Here is a 25,017-nt window from a genome sequence, read left to right as displayed (position 1 = left end):
TCCACTTGACAAATCACTTCATAGCTTTGTTAAAACTCTAAAGACAGAGCGTTCCATCACCATATTGTTAGATGCTAAGAGAGGATTTTTAAAACAAACCTCGGTGAAAGTCAATTTTCATTAAGTGGAACCAATATTAAATAAGCTCCCTTGTTTATCTTTGCCTACCCATATATCATTCCAAAGTTTTACAACATTTGCCAACTAATTTAACAGCAATCTGTCATTTATTAAAATGCAAACTGGTACCAATTCTGCTACAGCTGGGTGTATATCAGATAAAAACACATCCCTCCCAAGTGGAATTGGTTAATTTTATTATGATTATTATTACTGCTTTTAATATACAAGCTCATTATATCCCTTCTCTCCCTTCCTGGTGAACATATGTCTTTAATTTAAGGGTGAAGAAATATGTGTGTGTGTGTGTATGCACACGTGTCTGTGTGTGTAAGAGACAATGTGTGATTGTAAAGCAACCTTGTGCTTTCAGCAAATATTCCAAATATCCAATTAGTTGTAAAATCTGGTAAATTGAAAGGAAATTGATGATGATCACAGACTTCATAAGAGACTCAACAGCCAGGGATGTGCCAATAGATATTCATCAAATGCTCTGTTTCCATCTGGACCCCTAAATAGAAGAGCAGAGTGAAAAATAGGATAAAGGACACAGTTCCGACAAGGAGATTAGGGGCCAGTGATTCTGATTTCACCTCTTTTTGTTCCACATCCTCGACGTTGGTTCTGTATTGAATTCATTTGAATGCTTTAATATGAAAGCTTAAACAGCTCAAAGAAAAATGATCTGAAATTGAAAGTTTACTTGTAGATAAAATGGCAAAGCAGAATCTGTAAGCTGTGTTGCTACAATAGCTCAATGAGGTACATGATTTCTCCAGATAAAGATTAAGATAAACACCAAACCATTGCTTGTTATGTAGTGGGTACTTACTCAAGAAATAGTTCTTGAGTAAAATAATAAGGGGAGTACTGATAACTTTAATATAGGGTTTTCTGATGGGAAAAGGATAAGATTTGATTCCAAGTTTTTTATAATCTCGTTTTCTAAAGGATATTATTAAACACACTTGTGAAAAAACTGTGAAATGCTGTCAGTGCATTAGATGCCTGCTGCTGAATATCAAATGCACCAAGTATTATTAAAATCTAATAACTCAAATGGAGCAAAAAACGATGACTGCAAGGCAACTAGACTGCACACAATAAGTTTTGTTATTGTGTGCTGTTTAGTCTGTCCTTATTGTTTATCAACTTCTATTCTCTGAAAGGACTTTGGGAGTTTGCTTGCACTTCATTTAGAACATTTATTCATCATTATATGGTGAGCTCCCCAAAGACAAGTGCTGAGTATTATTCATCTTTCACTGCCACCCAGCAAAGTGCCTGGAATATTATAATCACCCAAAGAAGGTCTCCTGAATACAATCACAAATGAATGAATAAAGAATCTGTCAAATAACACTTTTGGCAATTACCTTCTTATCCCGACACCAAATCTTGGGTCACCTATATCTGAAACACTGTCAACTGACTCACTCATTTTATAAAATCGTTTTCCTTTTTAGAACTGCCTGGGGCGATGAGGCCAAAAGTTTCCCCTAAGGGAAGTCTCTGCCAGTCATACCAAGGAGCCAGGCCCAAGAATCCCCAGGGTAAGTGGAATTGTGTCAGTCTGAATGAGAGCAACTTTTAAACTGTCTTTTCCTAAGATGATATGTAAGATTTTGGTTCTGAGATCCCTGGCAAAATTGTGAGACACCTATGTTCCCTCCTAAGAGGCTTAGAATATTCCTTGCTGGTCTCAGGGAGCAGTGATGCGTTTTGAAGAGAAGACAAAATGACAAGATTTACATATAAGAATACTTCTTTGGCTGCAGTGTTCATGCTGATTTCAAAGTTGAAGATCAAGCTGAGAGGATGGACTTTTGGAAGCATGCGACTGCCGAAGTCTGTATGAGAGATGCCGGTTCTAACTGTGAGAACAAGAGAGCAGATTCCATAGACTTTTGGAAAGTAGTAAAGAAAGACTTACTGGATAACTGGCATTAGGAAAAGCAGAAATCACAATTTCTAAGAAGAGAGAATGGGTGAATGGTAGTAACACTCACAAGTAAATAAATACTCAAAGAAAGATTGGTAAAAACGAATTAACCACTAAAATTATTTCCAGTTCTAACGTTCTGACTCTAAAGGTAAGAACGTTTAACTGGATTTTCATAAAGTAGCTCCAAAGTATTTAAAATGAAGTGAAATTTAACAGAAATTCAAAGTCATGAAAATAAAAGCTTCTGTGTGGTTCAAGTTTAAAACATTGATTAAATAAAGTTAAACACATTTCTTTACTGCAGGAGTTCTCAGAGCCTTTAACATACTATTAAATTTCCAAAGGGAGCATATAATAAGTGGTGTTACTCAAGCGTATTTGACAGCAAAATCCATCTGTCCCACCCCAGACCTTTTTAAAAGCATTTTATTAATTAGTGTGTTATGGAATAAACTTCAAAAAATACCCTCTTGGATATTTTGTCCCATTTATTTTGGCCATTCCTCAAGATTATATATTTACCTTCCCTAAGGATCATTCAGCAATATGGAATTGATTAAACCCAGAGATTTTGAACAATCAAGACTTTTTATAGTATTTTGTATGATTGGTCAGTATTTTACTTTTATTACCACTGCCTTTTCAGTGGTGATAATGACAGATTTGTAACATGGTGAGAGACTTTACTATGTTCCAGGAACTCTGCTTTGTATTTTACAGGCTTTAGTCATATAATCCTCATAACAGTCCTAAAAAGTAATTACGACATTTAGGTCCATTTTATAGAGGAACAAACTGATCCTCAGAGAGGCTAATTAACTTGAACATGGTAAGAAAGTATTACAACACACTGGAGAGTCTGAATTTAGTCTGGGTATATTAATCACCAAACAATACCATGCATGTTAATAATTCATTTCCAAACTATTAATCAGAAACAATGAAAGTATGCCCCTTAGTATATTTATTCAGTTTATGTAGCAAACTGGCATGGAAGTCATTCACACATTCATTCATACATTTGTTCACTCATTCACTAAACAGACACTATTTTGGGTACTTGGAATACATAGAGACCAAAACAGTCACATTCTGGGCCTTTCTGGAGAAGAAAATGAATCAACAAGATAAGTAAATATAATAAAGAGAGGGATAATAATTGGCAAGAAGGGGCTCTGATGAGTTGGGAGGATGTGTGTGCTATACTGTGGATGGGAAGAACCAGGCAGGCCTCCTTGTTAGTAAAAATTGTTAATAGAGTTCAGACAAGTGCACTGGGTTTCACATAAGGAGGTCACTGTGACCTTGACAAGAACAGCTTCAGTGGAGTGGTGGGTCAGAGTTCTGATGTAGTCGCATCAAGAGATAACGGAAAAAAGAGAGCTTGTGAGGGCACGTACGAACAACGGTTTCAAGAAATTTTGTTGTAAAGGGAAAAAGAGAGATGAGGTCAGAATTGAAAGGATATAAGGAGACAAGAGCGGGATTCTCTCCTCTCTCTCTTTTGAGATCGGAATTTAACAGTATGAACATATGTGGATGGGAATAATACAATTGAGAGGAAAATTTTGATGATGACAGAAGAGAATTGATTAAGCCCTATATTTGATGAGGTGAGAAAGGATGGCATCTAGTTAAGAAATGAAGGAGGTAGATGAAGGAAGAACATAATTCACCATAGTAACAGGAGAAAAGCTAGAGTATATGGTCACAGATGAAGAGAAAAGGTTCAGATGTGAGAAATAACATAGCAATGACAACATGTAAAATTACTTACTAGATTTCTTTAAGACCCGTGTTCTGACTTCTTTAGCTATGCTGAATACCTATTTTCTGTAGAGTTGGGGAGAACAGTATCTATCTTATGAGATCATTGTGAAGATTAAAAGTTATCTATTTTAGGGCTTAGCAGAGTGAGTATAGTATAGCAGACTGCTAAATGTTAAATGTTGTTGCTGCATCATCTTCATTAATATTATTAGGAATTGCATGCAGCCCAAATTATACACCTCTAATTCTTGCATTTTATTTTATAGCTCCTCAGCATCAAATTAAATGCAATCTTTGGGAGAAAGAGCAAGTTGTCAACTGTGACATGGTTTGTTCAACATAGTTTCTCTAATGCAATTTGGGTACATTAATTCTAAAGAGGCTATAAATTGAATCAATTCTGATTTTGTTCAAGTCTTGGAAAACAGTGTTACATTCTACTGAGCCAAATGCTTATCTTACAGTAAACAAATAGGGAGCATTCTGAAATCCAATACTAGCTACGTTTTTTGATTAGCAAGCAGAAGGAATGGGTGCAATCAATATTGGACTCCCTGAGTAAAATTTATTTATTTCCTTTGTGAAAATCTTCCTTGATACTTATGCTTCTCTCTCTGTTACCACGGATCTCTCTAGTTGTCTCGACATTATTGCCACCCTAGTCCAACTCATTATCAACTCTTTGCTGGACCATTTCAATCTTCCACTTGTGCCTTCTCATCCCTCATTCCACATACAGTTCATTCTCTCCACAGCAGTCATCTTTTAAATTGTGTATCTCATCAGGCCACTATTCCGCTGAAAACCTCCAGTGGTTTTCTGTAACAGAATAACATGTGAATAGCCTCCGAGGTTTAGGAAGCCCTGCTGATCTGGCCCCTTTCTACTGCTCCAACTCATCTCTTACTGCCTGCTTTCTGTTCATGTTGCTCCCAAAGCCCAAATTAGCATTCGGTGCTGTGAGGACATGCACACCATTTTCCTTTCAGGGTGATTTGCTCTTGCTGTTCCTTCTGCACAGACCATTCTTTCCATATTTCTTCACGATTGGCCTTTAATCATGTATGTCTCCATTCATTTGGATACGTGTATGTATCCAAACATGGATAACAGAAATGAATTTGGATATTGGGAGGTTATCTCAATGAAATTGAAGATGTGCTTCTAAAGGCAAGTGACTAAAGATGAGTAAAGATTTAGGGAGAACAAAGTAAATGGCATTACAGAACTCAGAAAGTCTACACAGACTTTTACCATATTATTTTTTAATCTACCACTACATGTAACTCAATGGAATTATCTAGAGCCGTACAGTGTGGAAAGGGTAGAGGAGAGAGGGATGGGGGACTGAGGAGAAGAAATATGAAGTGTTTTGGAAGGACATGTTCTCTTTTGTGAGGGAAACATACATATATATATAGTTTTCTTGAGCACCTATTATGTTCCAGGTATTGTATCAATTGCTTTACAAGCATTATCACTTCATTTAACACTTACAATATCCTGGTAAGTAAGTACTATTAGCACCCTACCTTAGATGAGGAAATGAAAGCAGGGAGGTAATTTGATCTATATCAGGTCAGAGAGCAGTAAATGACAGATCCTGGACTCAACTCGAACTTAAGTCTGAAGACTATGTATTAAATACATAAAAACCCTATCCTGTTGATTTCATCACATTTAAATGGGTCACTGCTGCTTTTCCCTAATTGGATGTGCAATGCTAGGAACTAGAGAATAATTTGTTGTTTTTAAGAGTTTTGTGCTGTTGTTACTACCTTAACTGTAAAAGTTAAGGGTTTCTTTGAAAACTAAACTCCTTTTATTTCTGGATTAAAACCTTGAAAGATCCTCAGTGAAATACTGAATAAATTATGGTATCGCCACACTCCAAAAATTTTGAAACATCAGAATAAGTGAGTTCTATTTTTACGGATTGCCCTGGAAGTGCCCATGATACACTGTGAGGTGAACACAACAACGTGCAGAGGTGTATGAGCCCCATTTGTATATGAATGTGCATAGGAACGTGGAAAGATGTAGTCCATACTCTTAACAATGGTTATCTAGTTGGTTGGGAAATCTATTTTTAATTTCATTTTATAGTATGATTTATTATAATAAGCCTGGGTTACTTTTGTAATTAATAATAAGTTTGGAGTAAATTTTCTGAAAATTATTTATTTCTAAATATTATCTTCCTATAAGTTTGAACAGCTTTCTCAGATGAACTTGTTTCTAATAGTAACCCTTACTTCCTTTAACCAAAATACCCCTTTTATTATTTGTTTTACACATTAAACTTCCAGTTAAGATTTCAATTGAATGAAAGATTCCCTAGCTAGAAAAAAAATTGAAAATCATGGGTCCATATCATCTGATTCAATGACAGCTATTATGTATGGGCATACTCTCTCTATAAGTACACTCATGAGATCATGTACATTACTAATATAAGTATTTTATTCATGAGAAATTCCAGACTGCTCTTTATTATATTAAGAGCCATACGCATACAATTTGAAAACCAAATATGAACTAAGCTCTATCTATTTAGCTTGAATGACCATTCTGTTGATGGCACACAGGGAGAGAATAGTTCAGAACTTTGGTAATGAAATCACCAGATTACTTAAGATTGTATTCATTTGGTGTTCAGATACCTTGAAAGGAAAGTACTAGGCAACGATTCAAAACATTATCCTATAGCTCAAAAGGGCTTTAATGTAGCTGAAAATTGACAGAGCTAGAAAGTATGTCTTAACCAAACCTGAATTATCTTTCAGTTAGAAGCATATACATAACAAGTGTATAAGCTTTCCCTCCAGGCTATATCAGAGTAATCAGGTGACAGCTTAGCTCAGTCTTCTGATTAAAACCCTAACATTAATCCCACAAAGGTGAAAGAATCATTACTATTGGTACACCAGCAGCAACGTTACATGAATCAACTGCATGCATTACGCTCCAAAATCTGGGCTAATATATAACAACCCTATGGTTAGCATAATTCGTGGCAAATTAAATTCAACAAATGTTGACTGAGTATTCATTAGAGTCCAATGTACTCTATAGGTTTTGCAAAGCCCATAAAGATAGGAGGAACATAAGCTCTGCTCTCTAGGAACTTCAAATTTAGTGAGGAAGAGACACACAAAATTAACTCTGATATAAAGCACAATTATGAGAAAGACTATATGTAACACCAGTAAGAATATAAAGTATAGAGGGTACATGCTAGGACTGTCTCATACTTAATTTTAGTTTGAGCAGCAAGAGGGCTTCTGGGAAGAGATGACATTCGAACTGAGGCTTGATGGTAAAATAAGCTTTCATAATTAGAAGCATACAGCATCCTTATTTTATATTTAATTCAATAATTTTTATTGAATTACAGTAAGGCAAGATTTTTAAAATATCTATAATTACCAGACGGTAAGAGGGGAGGGGGAATAGATGAGGGTAAAAGGGATCAAATATATAGTGATGGAAGGAGAATTGACTCTGGGTGGTGAACACACAACATGATATATGGATGATGTATTACAGAATTGTACACCTGAAACCTATGTAACTTTACTAACCAATGTCACCCCAATAAACTTTAATTAAAAAAAAAATCTGTAATTTGAAACAGATGTCTTAGCATTAGATTATGTGGTCAGTTTTGGGGGAGTAGTCATGAATTTTTTAGTGAAATCAAGGAAATCAAGTGAAATCACAAGTTAAGCTGCCTGGTAACGGAATGTGGGAGCCAGCATAAAGATAATATTGTCCTACGACAGAGGTGGAACTAGGGAAGGAACTCCAAAGACAGATGTCCAGACGGACATTGCTGGATGATCTACCAACACCAAGTGGAGAATTTCAGTATCTCTACTTCTCCTGAATCTCACAGTCCTGAGAATACATTTCTCCAAATGCAAGATTAACATATGAATGAATATATTTCCTGTGAACAAATATAAGCATCCAAATATACCTCTGTTCTTGTCAGGGGAAACTCTCTAGCATTTAGTTCATTTGCAGAACAAATATAGCATCTAATCCCAAAGGTTCAGCGTCTCTTTCAATTAGCCAGTCTCCTGGCTCAGCCTATGAGTTCCACCTATTCCTGGAGCACTGGGACCCACAGTTTCACAGATGGCTGCATGAGAATCATCACCGATCGACACAGCATGAGCTGAGGTGCTTTTGAAACCTACCATTCTGACGCCATTTTCAAAGGCTTGCCGCGTGAGTGGAGCTGGTCCATCCACAGTCTTGCCGTCATCATCTGGGCCCCAGCTCGCACTGTAGATGTGCACATGCTGCGGGTTGAAGCTAACTGATTTTGCTTCGACCATGTCTGTGACGTCTCCATCCAGCATTCGAACTCCTTCAAGACAGAAGGTAGGTAGTTTCATTACAGGCTTCACTGTATGATGCCCAAACAACTCAAGACTTACTGCAGTTACAGTATTTTGGGGGACAAGAATAAACTTAACCAACACTTAAGTGACCATATTTTCCCCAGAAAAAGACAATGCAGACTTTCCTGAAGCTTTCTTGGGGAGAGAGAAAGTTACATTGCATGTAAAAGAGCAAAATTTCTTTAAAATCTTTTTCATCCATTGTTCTCGTTTTCTAAATTTCCACAATCTCTCCCTTCTCTTTATCCCTGTCTTAAGTGAACAGTTGACAGAGAGCCTCAAGCAATCCATCTCCCCTAAATTTCTCTTCATTAGATCGCTTGTGTTCATAATTGATATAAAACATTCTGACCTTAACAGTCTTACAAAACTTGGAAAGCTGCCAAGTTAGGTTGGTCTAATTTCCTCCATATTTAATGTTGTCTCCTAATCTGTAAGGCTGATGTGAACTTAATACATTACTTCTTTGCCAAGTTATTTATAAGTCAAATAATAAATGAGAATGCTCTCTGTGCATGTAACACATCAAATAATTCTCAAAGGGTTTTAGCAATGTTTAGTCATTAATCTTCATTTAAGTATATTCCCACCAGACAGATAGGAATTTATTATTAACCATAATTTGCAAAAATAGACACAGATACTCAAAAATAAATTACATATCAAATGCTCAGCTTTCCTTTTTTTCCTATTATTTTGAGACGTACAAAAACTAAATGTTAAGTAAACGTAATTCCTTCAGCTTAAGCTAAATACCATCACCGAGCATTGTATTATTTTAAAAATATATCTCTATAGCCCAAATTCACTCTTTTGGAAAACACTGTTATCTAGTAGGATTTCAAGTTTTTATTAATTACTAGTAAACAGGGATTGAAAAATAAAATCCCAAATCAGGTAGCTTTAGCTACTATGTGGTTTGAGGTGGGACTTCTGATAGAAATAAAAACATTCTTTAAGAACCTGTCTCTTCTTTGTGCTTTAAAAAGTGCTTAACTTCTAACTATAAAACTTACAAACAGAAAAACAGAATGGCAATGAATACTGATATAGCCAGTACTCAACAACTGTTAACATTTTGCCACATTTTCTGCATCTAAAAATATAAATATTGGTCTGAACAATTTTAAGTTACATGACAGGTATGATACTATATCCTTTAATATTTTTATAAAAATCATAGAAATAAATACCCAATCAACATTAAATTTCCCCAAAGTATCCCTAACGACATTGCATTTGGTTGTTATACCTCCTGATAGTCTTTTCCTCCAGACTTTTGGATTTTTAAAGGAGATGTATGTAAGCAGGTTACATGGAGAACAAAGTATGGGAATATAGTCAATAATATTGTAATAGCTATGTATGGTGCCAGATTTACTGGGGGGATCATTTCGTAAATTATATAAATGTCTAACCACTCTGTTGTATAACTGAAACTAATATAAAGTAATATTGAATGTCAACTGCAATTGAAAAGAAAAAGAACAGGTATTCCAAATAATATTTTGTTAAATAAAAATTAAAAATAAAATTTACGAAAACAAAAATTGTGTTTAGAAAGTTTGTCAGAAATTTTTGCGGGAGTAGTATGGTGCTCTGAATGTACTGGGTCCTAAGCAGCCATTGGTTTGTTTTCATTTGACATAAATATTCAAAACTCACTTGCATGATTTTTACTAAAGATTTTTACTTTCTAATCTTACTTTCTATTTAAAAGCATAAAATGAAACTATTTTACCTGTACTGGGAGGTCTGAAATAAACATTGGACAAACTAGTATCTCTAACTGCCAATATGCAGGGATATCTACACAAAACCTGAATTCAGTTTTTACATCGTTTAATTTATGTGTACACACACACACACACACACACACACTTGATAAAATCATAGGTAGAATGTAATATTAATTTTTGATCAAACTCTGACAAATAAGAATTTTGTTTCCTCAAGTTTAAAAGATGAAAGATTGCTTTTTCTTCATTTAACTGCAAGCCTTCAGTCCCTGGTTTAAAAGATTAAATTTATAATTCAGAATGTTCTTGTTTTTAGATGATGGAACATTTGTGAATTGTTGCCATACATTCATTTTTTTACTGAGCTCCTGCTCAGCTAGGTCAGCCAATAGCTTACTAGTATCTGTGAGTGTCATGCGGGGCGGCCTGCAGGGTCGCAACTCTCGCTCCCCACATAAGAAAGCAGGACATGGTGAGGCCAAAAGGGAACACCCACAGAGGCATAGACAGGGGAGTCTTACCACTATATTCTTGCTGGCGGCTGGGTTGGAGACACAGGAAGCAGGAGCCACACTGTTCGCAACCCTCACTGCTCCGCTTGCAGGCTCAGCCACCATCTTCTTGCCAGCCCCCCATTTTTCTGCTAGCGTAGCCACGGCAGTTATATTAGTGGCCAATGGCTCACTGGTTACAGCTGATGGCCAACTAGCCACAGCTGATGGCCATCCAATCACAGTTGATGGCCATTCACCACCGGAGCCAGCACCCCTCTACGTGAGGCTGAGAGCCTGGAAACTGCACTTCTGGATCTGTCCCCACAGTGAGGTTTACATGTTTATCTCTTCATTCCCTCAAGGTCAGTGAGTGCTGGGTTTGCACTGGAGAGAAATGACAGGGACACAGATGTGTGTCTGTGTACGTGAGAGACTCTGTGTCCAGGTCAGCAGGAAGGATTGACTGGGAAGCCATTAGAGTCATGTGATTTTCTTGAGAAGAGCAGGGGCCTCTGGCACCCTCATGATTCTTCAGGGAAAAATCTTTATCTCTTCCTTTCCTTACCTCCTCCATAAACCTTCCCCTTGATAGCAGATGCTCTCAGAGTACAGCTAATTACTGCTTAATAAGCTACCATACAGTAAGAATTCAGGGAGTAAAGGAAATTCAGGGAATTCAGGAAATAAAGGAGAGAAAGAGGTCAAATTTCCTGAGAGCTTACATTCAAGGTAGTCTCAGAAAATCTTTTCTTAGCGTCATTATTAAAGATCCCAAATATTTCATGTTACAAGACCTCTGCATTTATCCTAGAAAGGACTGTCATTTTTATTATTTAGTTCCAACTCTATTTACCATTTGGAAACAAATAGTGTATTGGAAACAAGGATGCTGGTTCCTGGAACTTCACTCATCATAGGACACCCATTAAGAGGCCCCAGGGGACATCTCCAAAGTCACTAGGATCTGTTAGCATCTCTTACAATGTCTTCTTCCCAATTTATGTGGCCATGGCAATAGGCTATAGTAATAAAGATGACTACAAATAGGAAAGTAAGAGTTTGTTTTTATTAATACCTGGATTTAAACGGCCGTGTTTGCGTCCTTGTAGTAAGTAGTAAGCTTATGTATATTTGAGTTTGTGTATCTGTAGATATATATGATTTGGTATTATTAATGATAGCAGTCTTACTACATTATGGGACTACAAAAGGAGATTTTACCATTTACCATTTTAATTGCAGTTAAAAGAAACTTTTTGTAAAGCCCAAGGAAAAGAAAAGATTGTCTGCTTTAATAGAATTTCAAAATACTTCTTTCCATAGAGATATTACAGCCTAATGTTATATTATTAGTTTTTTCTGACCAAAGCACCAATTATATAGTTCGGTATGTCACTGATTTGATTTTCAGTATTGGACAATCTTTTTACATGCCTGTTTAAAGAAAGAAATGTTTGTGTTTGGAACACGTTCGGGGTACTGCTTCTGAAGCCTCTAACTGTATTTGATAACATGTTAACATGGTCATTTTGCTGTCAGCAATAGTTGAACACTCTTATGCAAACACATGCCTGTCTTTAGTTCAAAAAGGTACTGAAAACCAGTTAGCACAAGAGCTCTTGGCTCATTTCTATGTCCATGTAAATTTGTTTCCCATACCTCCAATCTTGGCGTTGAAAGCAATTCCGACTGTGCAGTGAGAGTTGTTTGCTGCGGCTGCCACTTCTCCAGCACAGCGGGTCCCATGCCTGCAGGGAGAACACACACACTTTCTAAAGTAAGACACTCCATTCACACAAACTCAACACATCATTGCCACCACTCAGACTTCAAAGTGGTGAAGAATGTATCAAGCTGAGGGTTTTTCCTACCGAAGTAACACTTAGTCTGTCCACTTTTTAGCATTTAATTATATTGTTTTGGATTATATTCTCGATACATTTATTTTTGATATCTTGCTTTCCCAACTGGAAAATCTCCTTGAAGGCTAAAATCGAATTGAATGCCTCTCTGTATTCTCTAAACCACCACTGTCCAATATGATAACCACCAACCATATATGGCTATTGGGTACTTGAAATGTGGCTAGTGTAACTTCATCTTAATTTTTAATTTAATGCACTTTAAACTAAATTCAAAAACTAGTACTCAATTCAATTATTAGAAAATTTTTGAATGTCAGTATGAGACTCTACTTCTAAACTGTAAATTTAAATATAGATCAAGTATCTCCAATGGAAATTTATCATCTAAAATGGGATTGCTGTTAAGTTACACACTGGATTTCAAAGATTTTTATATGGAAAAAAACATGAAATATCCCATTAATAATTGTTTTATATCAATGACGTGTTGAAATATCTTATTGAATAAAATATATTATGAAAAGTTATTTCCACTTTTTACTGCTTTTTTAAAATGTAGGGCTAACAAGAAAAAAAAACAACACAACTTTTTTGTTTCTGAAAGATATTCCCTGTTATTTCTCGTTACAATAACTTTGTTCCCTGGTCAGAAAAATGTTGTAGATGAAGATTGAAAAGAACTTTCAAGTGTGACAGACACTCTGCCTAGAAATGGTGGTCTAAACCAGTGTGCTGAAAATAATTCTAAGGTTTGGCTGAGCCCACAGAAAGAATGCTAAGATGGATGACTAATGTCTGCCCTGCCTGCAGAAGAGGGGTGTGACAACCATTATGGTGTATTTGTCATTGCCACTGAAGTCCAACGCCCACCTCCCTTCCCTCATTTTTAGAGATGAGGGCACTTAAGGAGGCACTGATTTGTAAAGAGATCTGTTGAAAGCAGCAAAAGAGTGACTAAAACTCAGGCCCCCCAAGTTCCATTGTAGTGTTTTTTATTTTACAGCACAGGTGCATCAGACCAAACTCATCATGAGATATGACCACTCTCTGTGCAACTATAAACAAGTTACTGCGTACAACTGATAGGTTTACAACTTTACACAAAAGAGGTATTTTATTCTTTTTCCACTTAGTAATGGCATGCATATATTTCTATGTAAATATTAATCTATATATAATTTGAATGGTTGGTATTATACTACATAATCTTTCAAAATGGTATATATGTATCTATATATGTATTTACCCAGTTTTTCGTTAATATTGACAAGGCTATGAAGAACAGTCTTGGGTATATATATAATTTTATGCCTTGGGACAAATCCCTAGAAGTGGAATTACTGAATCAAAAACTACTGAGAATATATTGTCAAACTGTTAACAGTAGATAAAAGTAATATAACCAAACACCATAAAAACTGCAAAATTAATATTACTACAAAACATCAAATTTTTGTGCATGACAAAAAAAAGAAAGACCATAAACCAAGCTGAATGACAACAGGAAGAATAGAGAAAAAGCTGAACAAACCCCTATGTATATAATCCTTGTATGAGTTTTTCAATCTTTTTCATTTTTGCCAATCTGACATGAAAAATGTTATCTCATTGTTGCTTCCTTTTTAATTCCCTCTGATTATGTCCATCTTTTGAAATATTTATTAGCTATTTCTATTTCTTGCTTGTGAATAATCTTTTCATGTTATCGCCTTTCCATCATATCTGTTACATATACTCGTACATTTCCAAATTTGTTATTTGGAACATAACTATCTTATGGCAATTTTAGATTGTCATACACAGTACTTAATTTTGATGTACTCATAATTATCTTGCCCTTCTGATATCTGGCTGTGCCACTTTAATCACCAGAAAAACAACACATTTTTAAAAGGGAAAACATTTGTGAGCCCAAAGCTAAACTACTAATTTTCCCCATAAATCTATTTATGATTCTTCATTAGGTTCTTATTGCATATTACTTCATGGTATGAGTTATTTTTACTCAAATGTCAAATTCCTTTTGCGAGTCTATTCTTCTTATACTTTATTGTATCTATTTTAATTAATTCAAGTGCTACTGGACCATATGGATTTGTTTTTAATTCTGCTCTAGTTTATTCTTTGGCCTATAGATTATTTAGAAGTATGATTTAAAAATTTCAAATGTATTTGGGTGTTTAATTCTGTTTTTGATATTAATCACTGATCTGATTACTTTGTGATAAAATATAATTTTTATGAAGCAACTGTTTGAATTTTGTGATTCAAACAATGGCTAAGTATGTGGTCAATTTTTATAAATGTTACATGTGCTTGAAAGGATGTATTTTCTCCAGTTGTTCTTTGTAAATCCATTATATCAAGCTTATTCACTATATTGTGGAATTGTTAATGTTGGATTTGCTAATGTTCTGTGCAGTTCTATGAACTTTTGTTTTACTTAGAATAGGATTATTATATCTATCTAGTGAAACAAACCATTTATGAATATATAGTAACACTGGATCTAAGATAAAAATATCTGGTTAATATTTAAGTTATTTACCTGTTTGCTCCTTTTATGTTCAAACATTATGTGTTCATATTAGTTATATCTCTTATAAATAGAATGTATTGTTTTTTTTCAAGCTAGGTTAACCATCTTTTTCTTTAACTTGATTGTCCATGTACAGTAACTGTATCTATTAATATATTCATGTTCATTTCTGTGTATTTTCCAATTTACCAGCTTGAATGCTATACATTCTATTATTTAGTAGTTATCCTAGCTATTTGATCATAGGTACCTAATATCACAAAGCCTAGAGTCATCAAATGTTCAACCTTTTTCAAACAATTCTGACTTTAGAATGTTTCAACTCTGATTACCCACATCTTAACACATGAGTTCCCCACGATTATTGTTACTCATTGGATTTTTTAACACTAGAAATTACCCATTACTGTTACTACTTTGAACAATCAATGTTATTTCTTTTTGTAGCTCTTACTTCCTTATGGAATCATCGATTTCTTTCTGAAGAACATTCTATAAGTGTACACTTTAGGGAGTATTTTGGTAGCCCAAAGTATTTTAGTAGCCTCAGAAAATTACTTTATTTTACTGTTGTTGTGAAAAATAATTCCTGTGGGTATAGAATTCTAGACTAATAGCACTTCAAAGATTCCACTCCACTGTCTCTGGCTCCCATTGTTTCTGGTGAGAAATCAGCTATCTTGGCAATCTAGTTCTCTCTGAATGTTTTTCAGATCTTTTCTTTGTCTTTTCTATTATGCAGGTTAATTAAGAAGTTGTATATATGAATGAAAAAAAAAACTGTTTCATGGAATTCCTAAACCTGTAGTTCAATGTTTAAATTTGCAGAATTCTTAGCTAGCACCTTTGAAAACTGCTTTTAGATTATTCTCTAGTTCCTCCCTTCAGAATCCCAATTAAACATACTTGTACATTAGACCTTTCACACTATCTTAATCTTTAATCTTATATTCTGTCTTTCCTATCTTTCTCTCTGTGTACTGCATTCTGTATAATTTGCTCAATTCTGTATTTCACTTATCCTATCTGGGGCCATGAGTACTCTGCTATTTAATCCATTCACTGCATTACTCATTTCAATTATTACATGTTTCATTTTTTTGAAGTTATTTTCACATGTTCCCTGTTAATTCTGATACTCTTTCTTAAAATACTTTTCAATATTCATTTCTTGATACACATGAATTATATCTAATAATATTAAAATGTGTGACTCTAATTCTGCTCTGTTTTTACTGCTAGCTTATTTCACGGTGATATTTTCCCCATGTGGTTGGTGAATTGTCCATTTACGAGGTCATGCTGTTTGGGCTTTTATCTGGGTGAATTCTTTTAGGCTGGTATGGAAAGCTTACTGTTCTAAATAAGATTTAAATTTGTTTCTACCACATATCTAGGTATACACCAACCAGGGCATGTTCAATCAAACTTAAAATTTGGGCCATATAAGTAATATGAATTACAGGTACAAATCCCATGAGTGCAGTGGGTAATACTTAAAGGGTAGCTATTTATTTATCTGCTTGTCCCATCGATTACATAAGTTGAAAAGTCAAATAGGTTCTCTCTGTGTGTAGGTTTTCTATTTTATAGTTAATGTACTGAATATGGTGCATCAGGGATTCTGTTTTATGTAGAAGTATTCTCTCACTCATTGGACCAAGGTCTTAATCTCCTGCCATCCCTGGGCTTTTTAAAATCCAGCTCCAGGCTGACTTGGATTAGTTGCTCTCCCTGGCAAATACCTAGTATCTCCCTATTGACCACCTAAGCTTACAGATTTGAGCTTTCTCAGAGAAATACTCTCGGTGTCCCATTAGCTCAACCATCCACTAAAAAGTTCTTTAGTATTTTCACAGGAGTTTTAGACGTACTGAAATAGAAAAGATTTAATTGAATATCTGTTCTACCATATGAGTATCATTAAAAATGGAAGAACTTGGTTCTGTAGTCCTAAATGTAATAAAGTCCTGCACATATCATGTGCTTCATTAATGTACAGTGACTGCTCCTAAGTGAAGAATAGAGTAATTATTTCCTTATAAAAACATTTCTTGCAAAGATTTCTGTACATTGCTCCACATCAGGATGTACCAATCATTTTGGGGAAGCAGGGAAGTTATCACTCTACTGCTGATGCATATATTTTAAATATCAGGTAAATAATATATTGCAGTGTATGGAAATTGGGGGTCCAAATTACTAGCTCAACTACTAATAGCCCCCTCTCTTCAGATGACAATGATCATTAGCCCAAGTAAAGTGCCAGTTATTTTTTTATTTTTATTTTTGTATCTTAGTTAGACTCAGTGTTTTGACATGTACATAAACAAGATGGAATTTCTCCCTTCTTCCAAAGAACAAGGGTGGTCAGAAACAATATTCATGTCAATTAAATAAAAAAGCCACAAAACAGAGAAAAGTCTGTGTTTCAGGAGTATTTTTTCTTCAGAAACAATATAATATACTCATTATATTATGCTCTGACCCACATGCACCTAAATATGAACTTTACTAGCCAATTCCCACATAATGTCCCTTGGAAAATTAGTCACCTGTTAGGCTTTCTTGCATATGTTCACAATTATTACTAAGACACATTTTCTGAGACTTCCAGAAGATAACCCAATTATGTAAATTATAAGGACATATAGACCAATGATTGGATATCATATCCAATAAAGTGGCTGTAGGAATTAAAAATACATCACTTCTCTGATTCTCTTAAAGATACTGTCATTACTACTAAAGCCCCAGTAAGTGTAAGATGTCTTATTACATAATTTTTACTTGAATAAACCATTTTGTCTCTTAAAGAACATCTTCACTAAAAAATCATTTCAGCCTTTGTCATACTACTTTTTCTTATTTGGGGAAGAAATATTTTTCTCATCGGCTCCATTACCTATTCCCAACAATAAATCATTGTAACTAAAGGTCTTAACTTTTACTTGGACTATGTGATTGAAAAGATGGAAGAATCCGAGAGTTATTATTAAGTCATTTCGTAATACTGAGAACACATATATGTGAAGTGAGTATAGAATATAAATTCGTGGGTTCTACTATATCTTGGTAGGTGGTAAAATACTACCTTCACTCCTTCTTTTGCTTTCTCCCCCAGTCACACTGCTTTGTGCACTTTTTTCTTCAGTATAAGTTAGTGGGGATGGAAATATTAACTTATTTGAAATGTACCATAGATCTGGAAATAAGATGTAAGCTCAGCAGTGAATCTGAGACATCAGGATACATTCGGAAGGTCACCCTTGCAGTTGCCACGGCATTGCTTGAAAATCAAAATTCCACTTGAATGGAATCAAGCAATGGCAACTGGGAGAAAGACGTCTTTCTATTTAATTTCTTTCTTGGAATAAACATCTGCAGCTGTTCATGGATGCACCTATCCCCTCACTGTTTCTATTCCCTTTTGAAATCGAGTGTGCCCATTCTCTTTGGCATATTTTGAATTTGTTTAAATCTAAGCGAACATCTTCCACTTTATCTCAAAATCCTCCTTTAAAAGAGGAAAGTAAGAAATAACGTTTTTGATGTGTTTTCCAGTATATCACTTAGAATTGATGTTTCTGCCTGCTGATGTTATTCTTGATAATATTACAACTTGATATTTGTATCACACTTTCCACTTATCAAAGTATTTTAGCCTCATCTGATTCTCACTTCAACCCTGGGAAGTAAGCAGAAACAGATATTACTTGTCTTATTTTACAAATGAGAAAATTCAGTCAGGCAGATGGTGATTGGAGGGTATAAAATATAGCAGGGCAAAGACTAAATCTGGATCTCCTGGCCTTTTCACTATTCCAGCAAGACTCACGAGGGCCCATGTTCCTAGATCTTTGATTGATTGCCAAGATTTCATGACTTCTTTGCCTGCTACTCTACTTATTTTGTGAGGTAAAGGCAACTTTATTCCTTCATTGCTATTAATGCAGGATATTTGGCAGTATGTTTTATAGAATCTTCATGATAAATTATTCAACTTGAACTAGAAGGAGGAAATGCTGGGAATCTTAAAAACGAAAACTTAAGAAGAATGGAAAATAGCTGAAAATGGATTTTCAACCCTATCTTCAGTGAAAAGCTTACTGAGGCTCAAGAAACATGTTAGGAAAAAAATAAAAAAGGTAAATTAAAATTTTTAAAAAGCGAAAAAGAAATTACACAGTCCATTTTTTGGTGATTAGTTTTTGTGAGACAATTAAGATAATAGCTTCTGAAGTGATTGCAATTATACATGGTCCCTGAGGCTTCAATAATATATATATATATATATATATATATATATATATATATATATATATATATTTATTTATTATTATTATTATACTAGGAAGAAGTTCAGGAAAACTCATTGAAAATAACTGCTCTGGACTTAATGTTTGTAGTCCCCCCAATTCATATATTGAAACCCTAACCCCCTGTGGTGGTATTCAGAGATGGGGTCTTGGGGAGGTAATTACCATATTTTGCCGTGAATAATGCACACTTTAGTGCCCAAATTTTTGAGGGAAAAATAAGGATGCACATTATACATGGGTGCTACTAATTCTGTATCTATATAAATGTTTTTAATTCTTTTATTTATGCTTATGAGTTAAAAGTGTAACTCTAGAAATCAATAACTCTATCCGTATGCAACATAATACCCCAGAATATGATAATCGACTTTGTTGAACTTACAAAGATGAAGAGTTCTTGACCTTCTATGATGTGTTAAATACTGTAAATTTGTTACCAATACATAAAATGTCTTGTACCTTGTATCTGTTCTTGTGTTTTGTAATTATTTGTTACATAAAATTTCTTGTACCACAACATGTTAAAAAATAAATGCTAAAATTCCTTTATAATACAAAAAACAAGTACCTAAATATAAACAAATGAAAACTTGAATTGAAATGAAAGTTTTTTTTCCTGAAAGTTTGGGCCAAAAACGTGGGTGCACATTATACATGGCAAAATATGGTAGGTCATGAGGGTAGAGCACTCATGATAGGATTAGCGCCCTTAGAAGAGTCATGAGAGAACTTGCTTTCTTTCTCTCTGCCATGTGACAATACAGCAAAGAGGTAGCTATCTACAAGCCAAGAAGAGAGAGGTCACCACAAAATGAAATGTGCTAGTACCTTGATCTTGGACTTCATAGCCCCAGAACTATGAAAAATAAATATGTGTTGTTTAAGCTATCCAGTCTATGGTATTCTGCTGTAGCAGCCCGAACTGACTAAGACAGTAATAAATAAATATACAAAATAATGTAAGCTTACATTCAGTGACCTTTGATAGCCTAATGTTGAAAGAATATTAAGCATGAACTTTAAACTATGACAGTTTTTATACTTAGTAAGAGACATGGTGAATCCTCCTTTTGGATTTCAGGAGTAGATATAATACATTTCAAGAAATTAATAAAAGTTAGCATTTGTCAACTGCTCCAAAGTATGACAGATATGTTGTAGGCAAGTAAAAAAAAATGAAAAATATATGTGATAGAATTAACTAGTAACAGGTCACTACTGAGAATTAGCATCAGATATAGCATTAGATAAGTGATGAGTAAGTATTTTAAAAATCAGAATATTTCTTTTGGAGGGCTAAAAGTATTAGTCTGATGCATACGAATGCATGTAAAAGCTGGTGAAATTTTAATGAGGCCTGTTGATTGTATTAATGCCAATTTCTTGGTTTTAGTATTTTAATATAATTACATAAATTGTCACCATTGGGAGAATCTAGGTGAAGGGTATGAGGGACCTGTACTATTTTTGCAACTTTCTGTGAGTTCATCAGTTTGGTTTTTTTTAAGTTTTTAAAATGTCATGGTAGTTCAGAAGAATTTGTACAGTTACTTGTGATACAGTTATATTTATGGCCTAATGAGTTCTATGAAGTTGTAATTAAAAAATGATATTTCACTCAGAACACAATTAACAGCAAAATAAATAAAACGCAAATGATCAATATACTGCTTTAAAAGTTTTTTCTTACCTTTGCCATTTCCCCTCTTCCCTACCCTCTCCAGCCTAGACCTTCGACATCTTTTTTCCTCCTCCTATCCACCCCATCCCAGAAAAACAGCCTATTTATTAACTGAATTCACTGTTAAATATGCTAGCCCATGTCTAAAGGAAAGAAGAAATAGCTTGGTTTAATCAGAAAACCTAGTTGTTTACCTTACTTCTGTTGCTTTCTCAAATAATGTTGCACACATGGAATGACGAAGTACAGTAAAACCTGTGATGGGCACGAGTGTGTGTGTATGTGTGTGTGTGTTTGTGTGTGTGTGTGGTCCTGATCAAACCACCTCCTTATCACCTCTCTTCCTACGTTTATCTCAGGGATCAACAGCAACATCAAGGCAATAAATAGGGTATTCGAGATTCCTGTTGATGAACCATACTAACCATGATGTTGGAACAGGCCCTTTTTCTTGACTCCCTGCCTAATACTCTAGATTTACCCCATCATGCTTTTTTGGCTCATGTTTTGCTTTTAGTGATTAGTTTTCCATGTTATTTGAGCTTGTTTCTGTAAATTCAGTTGCCCATTACTGTCTACAGCCCCTAGTGATTCCATGATGCTATTCCGTCCCCATTGGGTCTATTAAAGGCCCACACCTCTGCTCTTCAAGCTCCCTAACCTCTATCAGAGAGTTCTGTTTAGTCTTCGAAACTTTGATCTACTAGTTTTACCCATGTGGTTGCAGATTTAGGAACAGCCTGATCTCATTTTCCATCACAAATGGAAGACTGAGAAATTGTCTCCCTTACCCCTTGACTATGAATCAGTCATTCCTGCTGATTCATTTCAGGTCTATTGTTAGTGACCTGGGAGTCAAGTGTTTCCTCTTAAAAGCTCACAAATATAGACCTGGAGGATCCAAGTCTTCCCTGGAATTGGAGGATACGACATGAGGCCCATCTTCTCCACTGGACAACTGTCTGCTTTACTGGGATAAGTACTTCCTACAATTCCAGAAAATAGAAATACAACACTCACTTTGTAAGTAAGCAATGAACTCTGTCAGAATTGCTGTTATTTTCTTGAAATTATCAAAGAACCTCCCAAGAAATATTTTAGTTAACAATATTAGTCCCTTTCTCCTTCCCTCTTCCTGTCCCTCCCTCCCACCCTCCTTCCTTTCTCAAGTCTGGTTAATTCACATTCTATGTCCTAAGGATTTTTTTAAGCAACGGGCATACAAAGTTGAAAAATCGAAGGCTGTGATGCTCGCAACTCTGGTGGAGAAGATTCTAAGTAAAGGATTAACAAAACATTTTCCTCATTTGTGGAAAAGTTACTTTGGTTTAACTTTCTAGCTCTGTTCCCCTTGATATCTGATAAAGTTGAAATGTCAGCTACTAAGCAACATTGCTTATGGCAAAAGTGAAACCTGGTTGGTATGTTGCCATGAACTGGGAGTCTGTGGCCAGGATTTATAAACACATGATGAGAAGTCTTGGTTTTGGACTTCTGAGAGTAGACACTGGAAGTTGAGTGTACCCTTCCTTGTATGGCCCTGAAAGCTATATTCATAGGCTATTATTGCAAGAAATATTGTTCCTAAGAGTATGGGGCTTCTAAGACAAAATGACTCACACCTACCTACTAGCTCACTCTTGCACAGCTGACATTTCACTTGGGTGGGGGGGGGGAGGACAGGGGAAGAGCAGAAAATAGTCCTGGGACTGGTGAGCACTCTTGCTGAAGACATATAGTGGACGTTTCTCTACTGGTACATTATAGTTCTACCTTCTAGTTATACTTATGGCCTACAAGTTTGACTGACCAATTGAACCTAAGATCACTGAGAGGGGTATTCTAATATTTATGCAAATAATTACCAAGTATTGAGGTACATGTTAATCAAGGTTTATGTACAAAAGTTATAAGAATTTCTGCTCCAAGAGTTCTGGCTTAAGGTTGGTGTCTGCGAAATTGCTTGGTATGCAATCTAAAGAACCTACTCCTCACACTTGAACTGGTTTTCCTGTAATTTCACATCATCATAATTAAAAGAAAATTTCATCATTAGAACTCACTAAAGCATGAAATATGAAGTATATACTCAGTGTATATGCCAAGAGACCAGAAAAAGATCTATAAAGATAATTAAAGAAATAATGACCTGTATCAAATTATAATTTTGATTTTTTTGTGGTCTATTTCTTTTTATACATATTTCTCTTCTCCAAACATATACTGAAAACCAACTCATATAAATAATTCTAAAGTAGCAAAAACAAGAGAATGGGATGCTAGACAATATTTCAACTTTATGTGTACTTCTGTATTTATGACTACTATTATTACAATGACCTAATTAACTCTATGTAATGAGACTAATTCCATGTCCTGGCCCATAATTAATGAACTTTTGTGAATCATTCATTCAGTAAATGTTTGTTGAGTACCTACCACATGCTGAGGAATGTATTAGTCACTAAAGAGTCAATAGTGAGAAAACTAAATATAATATGATATAGTAGTTTCAATAAACTCCATTGGCCTGGAAATCCTGAATAATAGGCAATAGTTTGCAAGCCCATGTTCATTTACCAGTAATCTATTTAATGGTTCTGCTCCTACTGGCTTTTGTGAAAACATTCAGGTAAAGATACCATTCAATACTATACGCTGTAAAATACGATAAAAATATCTGTCGCTTTGCTCAAAATCCACTTAATGATTGACTGATAGAGAAAGGTGATTATTTTAAATTTCTGACTTCACTTTGTTTAGGACTGTTTCCAGCTCATCAACGAACTGTCAAAACACTTCTGAAGATATGAGTCAGGACCTAAAATAGGTGAATTTTACATAATCTTATTTGTCTAAAAACACAGGTAAATTGTTGTCATAAAATTTGGATTCATAAAATTGTTGTCATAAAATTCGGTGTCCCTTCTGCAATACTCAGATTTTGGGGTCTGAGAAGGTGGGTGGCGCTTGGTCCCAGGGTCCTTTCATACCCACGAGCAAGAAGTCTTAAAGTAAAGCAGCTCAAACACCTTATATTCATTAAGCTATCATTGTTTTAGCTTAGCTACACCAAGCTACTGCTAGGTGTTTATTGATAGCCATTCCTGGTTCTCCTTTCAGAGGTCATCGGGGCCATTTTCTCACACACTGGAAGGTTCTCAACATTAAGGAATTATGAAACCAACAATTAAGGAATGCTCTTTCCAAAACATATAATTTATCATAATCCCTAATTATCCATTCAACATTTTAGCATATACATCATAGTTCATTTAGAAATAACATGAGATGTGTTTTTATTATGATGGTATTTGCATGAGTTTATGAGCCGGGGTTGGCAAACATTATCTGTAATTGGCTAAATAGTAAATATTTTAAGCTTTACAGAGCCACGTGCAGTCTCTATCACGTATTTCCCCTCCCCTTTTTTAACGCTTTGAAAACATAAAAACCATTCTTAGCTAGAGATCTGGGCAGATTTGGGCAGATTTGACCTCCAGTCTGTAGTTCGCCAACCTGAGGTTTCTAAGCATGAAAGGTAAAAACAGTCATAGCCACTTGTGTCTTCTCAGGAACCAAAACCCACATGCTTCTACCTTTTCTACTTCCACTTGCCATGATTTAATATTGATAACTGAATGCTCTTTTACGGAAATGAATCTACTCAACAAATATAATGTATCAAAATATCCACTGACTAATAATTTCCATTTGAAAGAATGCTTAATACAATTTGAAGTTTAGAGATCAAATCAATGTAGGTGGTAAGGATCACTTATTTATTATTTGCAACGTAGGTTCTCGTATTTAATTTAATTTGATCTGCCTAATTAGCTTGCAATACATGTACTTTTATCTCCATTTTATAGGTAAGGAAACTGAGATTCTTCTGCATTAAGTGACTTCACCAAGGTAATGCAGCCAGTTTACTGCAAAAGAACGCCTAACACCAAGTGCTAATGTTTGTACAACAATAAGTGCACAATACATTATGGAAGAAGCTGCATACATCCAGGCACACAGATACTTAGCAGGGCCAGAACAAAGTAATGACGACTTGAGACCTTGCCTGAGAGACATGCTCAGAAGTTGCACCTTTGAAGCTACTTGGATCACTGCCCACA

At 35.1% G+C, this 25,017-nt stretch overlaps 1 protein-coding gene across 3 annotated transcripts in view; it reads right to left on the bottom strand.

Annotated features, from left to right (window-relative positions):
* PCSK5 (proprotein convertase subtilisin/kexin type 5) overlaps positions 1-25,017 on the bottom strand; it is a 404,636-nt gene that overhangs the window by 239,300 nt on the left and 140,319 nt on the right. For all 3 annotated transcript variants that reach the window (XM_074330572.1, XM_019736691.2, XM_019736690.2), the window contains exons 6-7: positions 12,143-12,231; positions 8,044-8,216 (exon numbers count right to left, since the gene is read on the bottom strand). In XM_074330572.1, the coding sequence (XP_074186673.1) occupies positions 8,044-8,216; positions 12,143-12,231 (262 nt within the window). The remainder of the gene's footprint in view (positions 1-8,043; positions 8,217-12,142; positions 12,232-25,017) is intronic.

Source organism: Rhinolophus sinicus, linkage group LG04, assembly GCF_036562045.2.
Source record: "Rhinolophus sinicus isolate RSC01 linkage group LG04, ASM3656204v1, whole genome shotgun sequence".
In the NCBI taxonomy this organism is placed as follows: domain Eukaryota; kingdom Metazoa; phylum Chordata; class Mammalia; order Chiroptera; family Rhinolophidae; genus Rhinolophus; species Rhinolophus sinicus.
The sequence above is the reverse complement of the archived record's forward strand: the minus strand, read 5'-3'. Positions and strand labels throughout refer to the sequence as shown.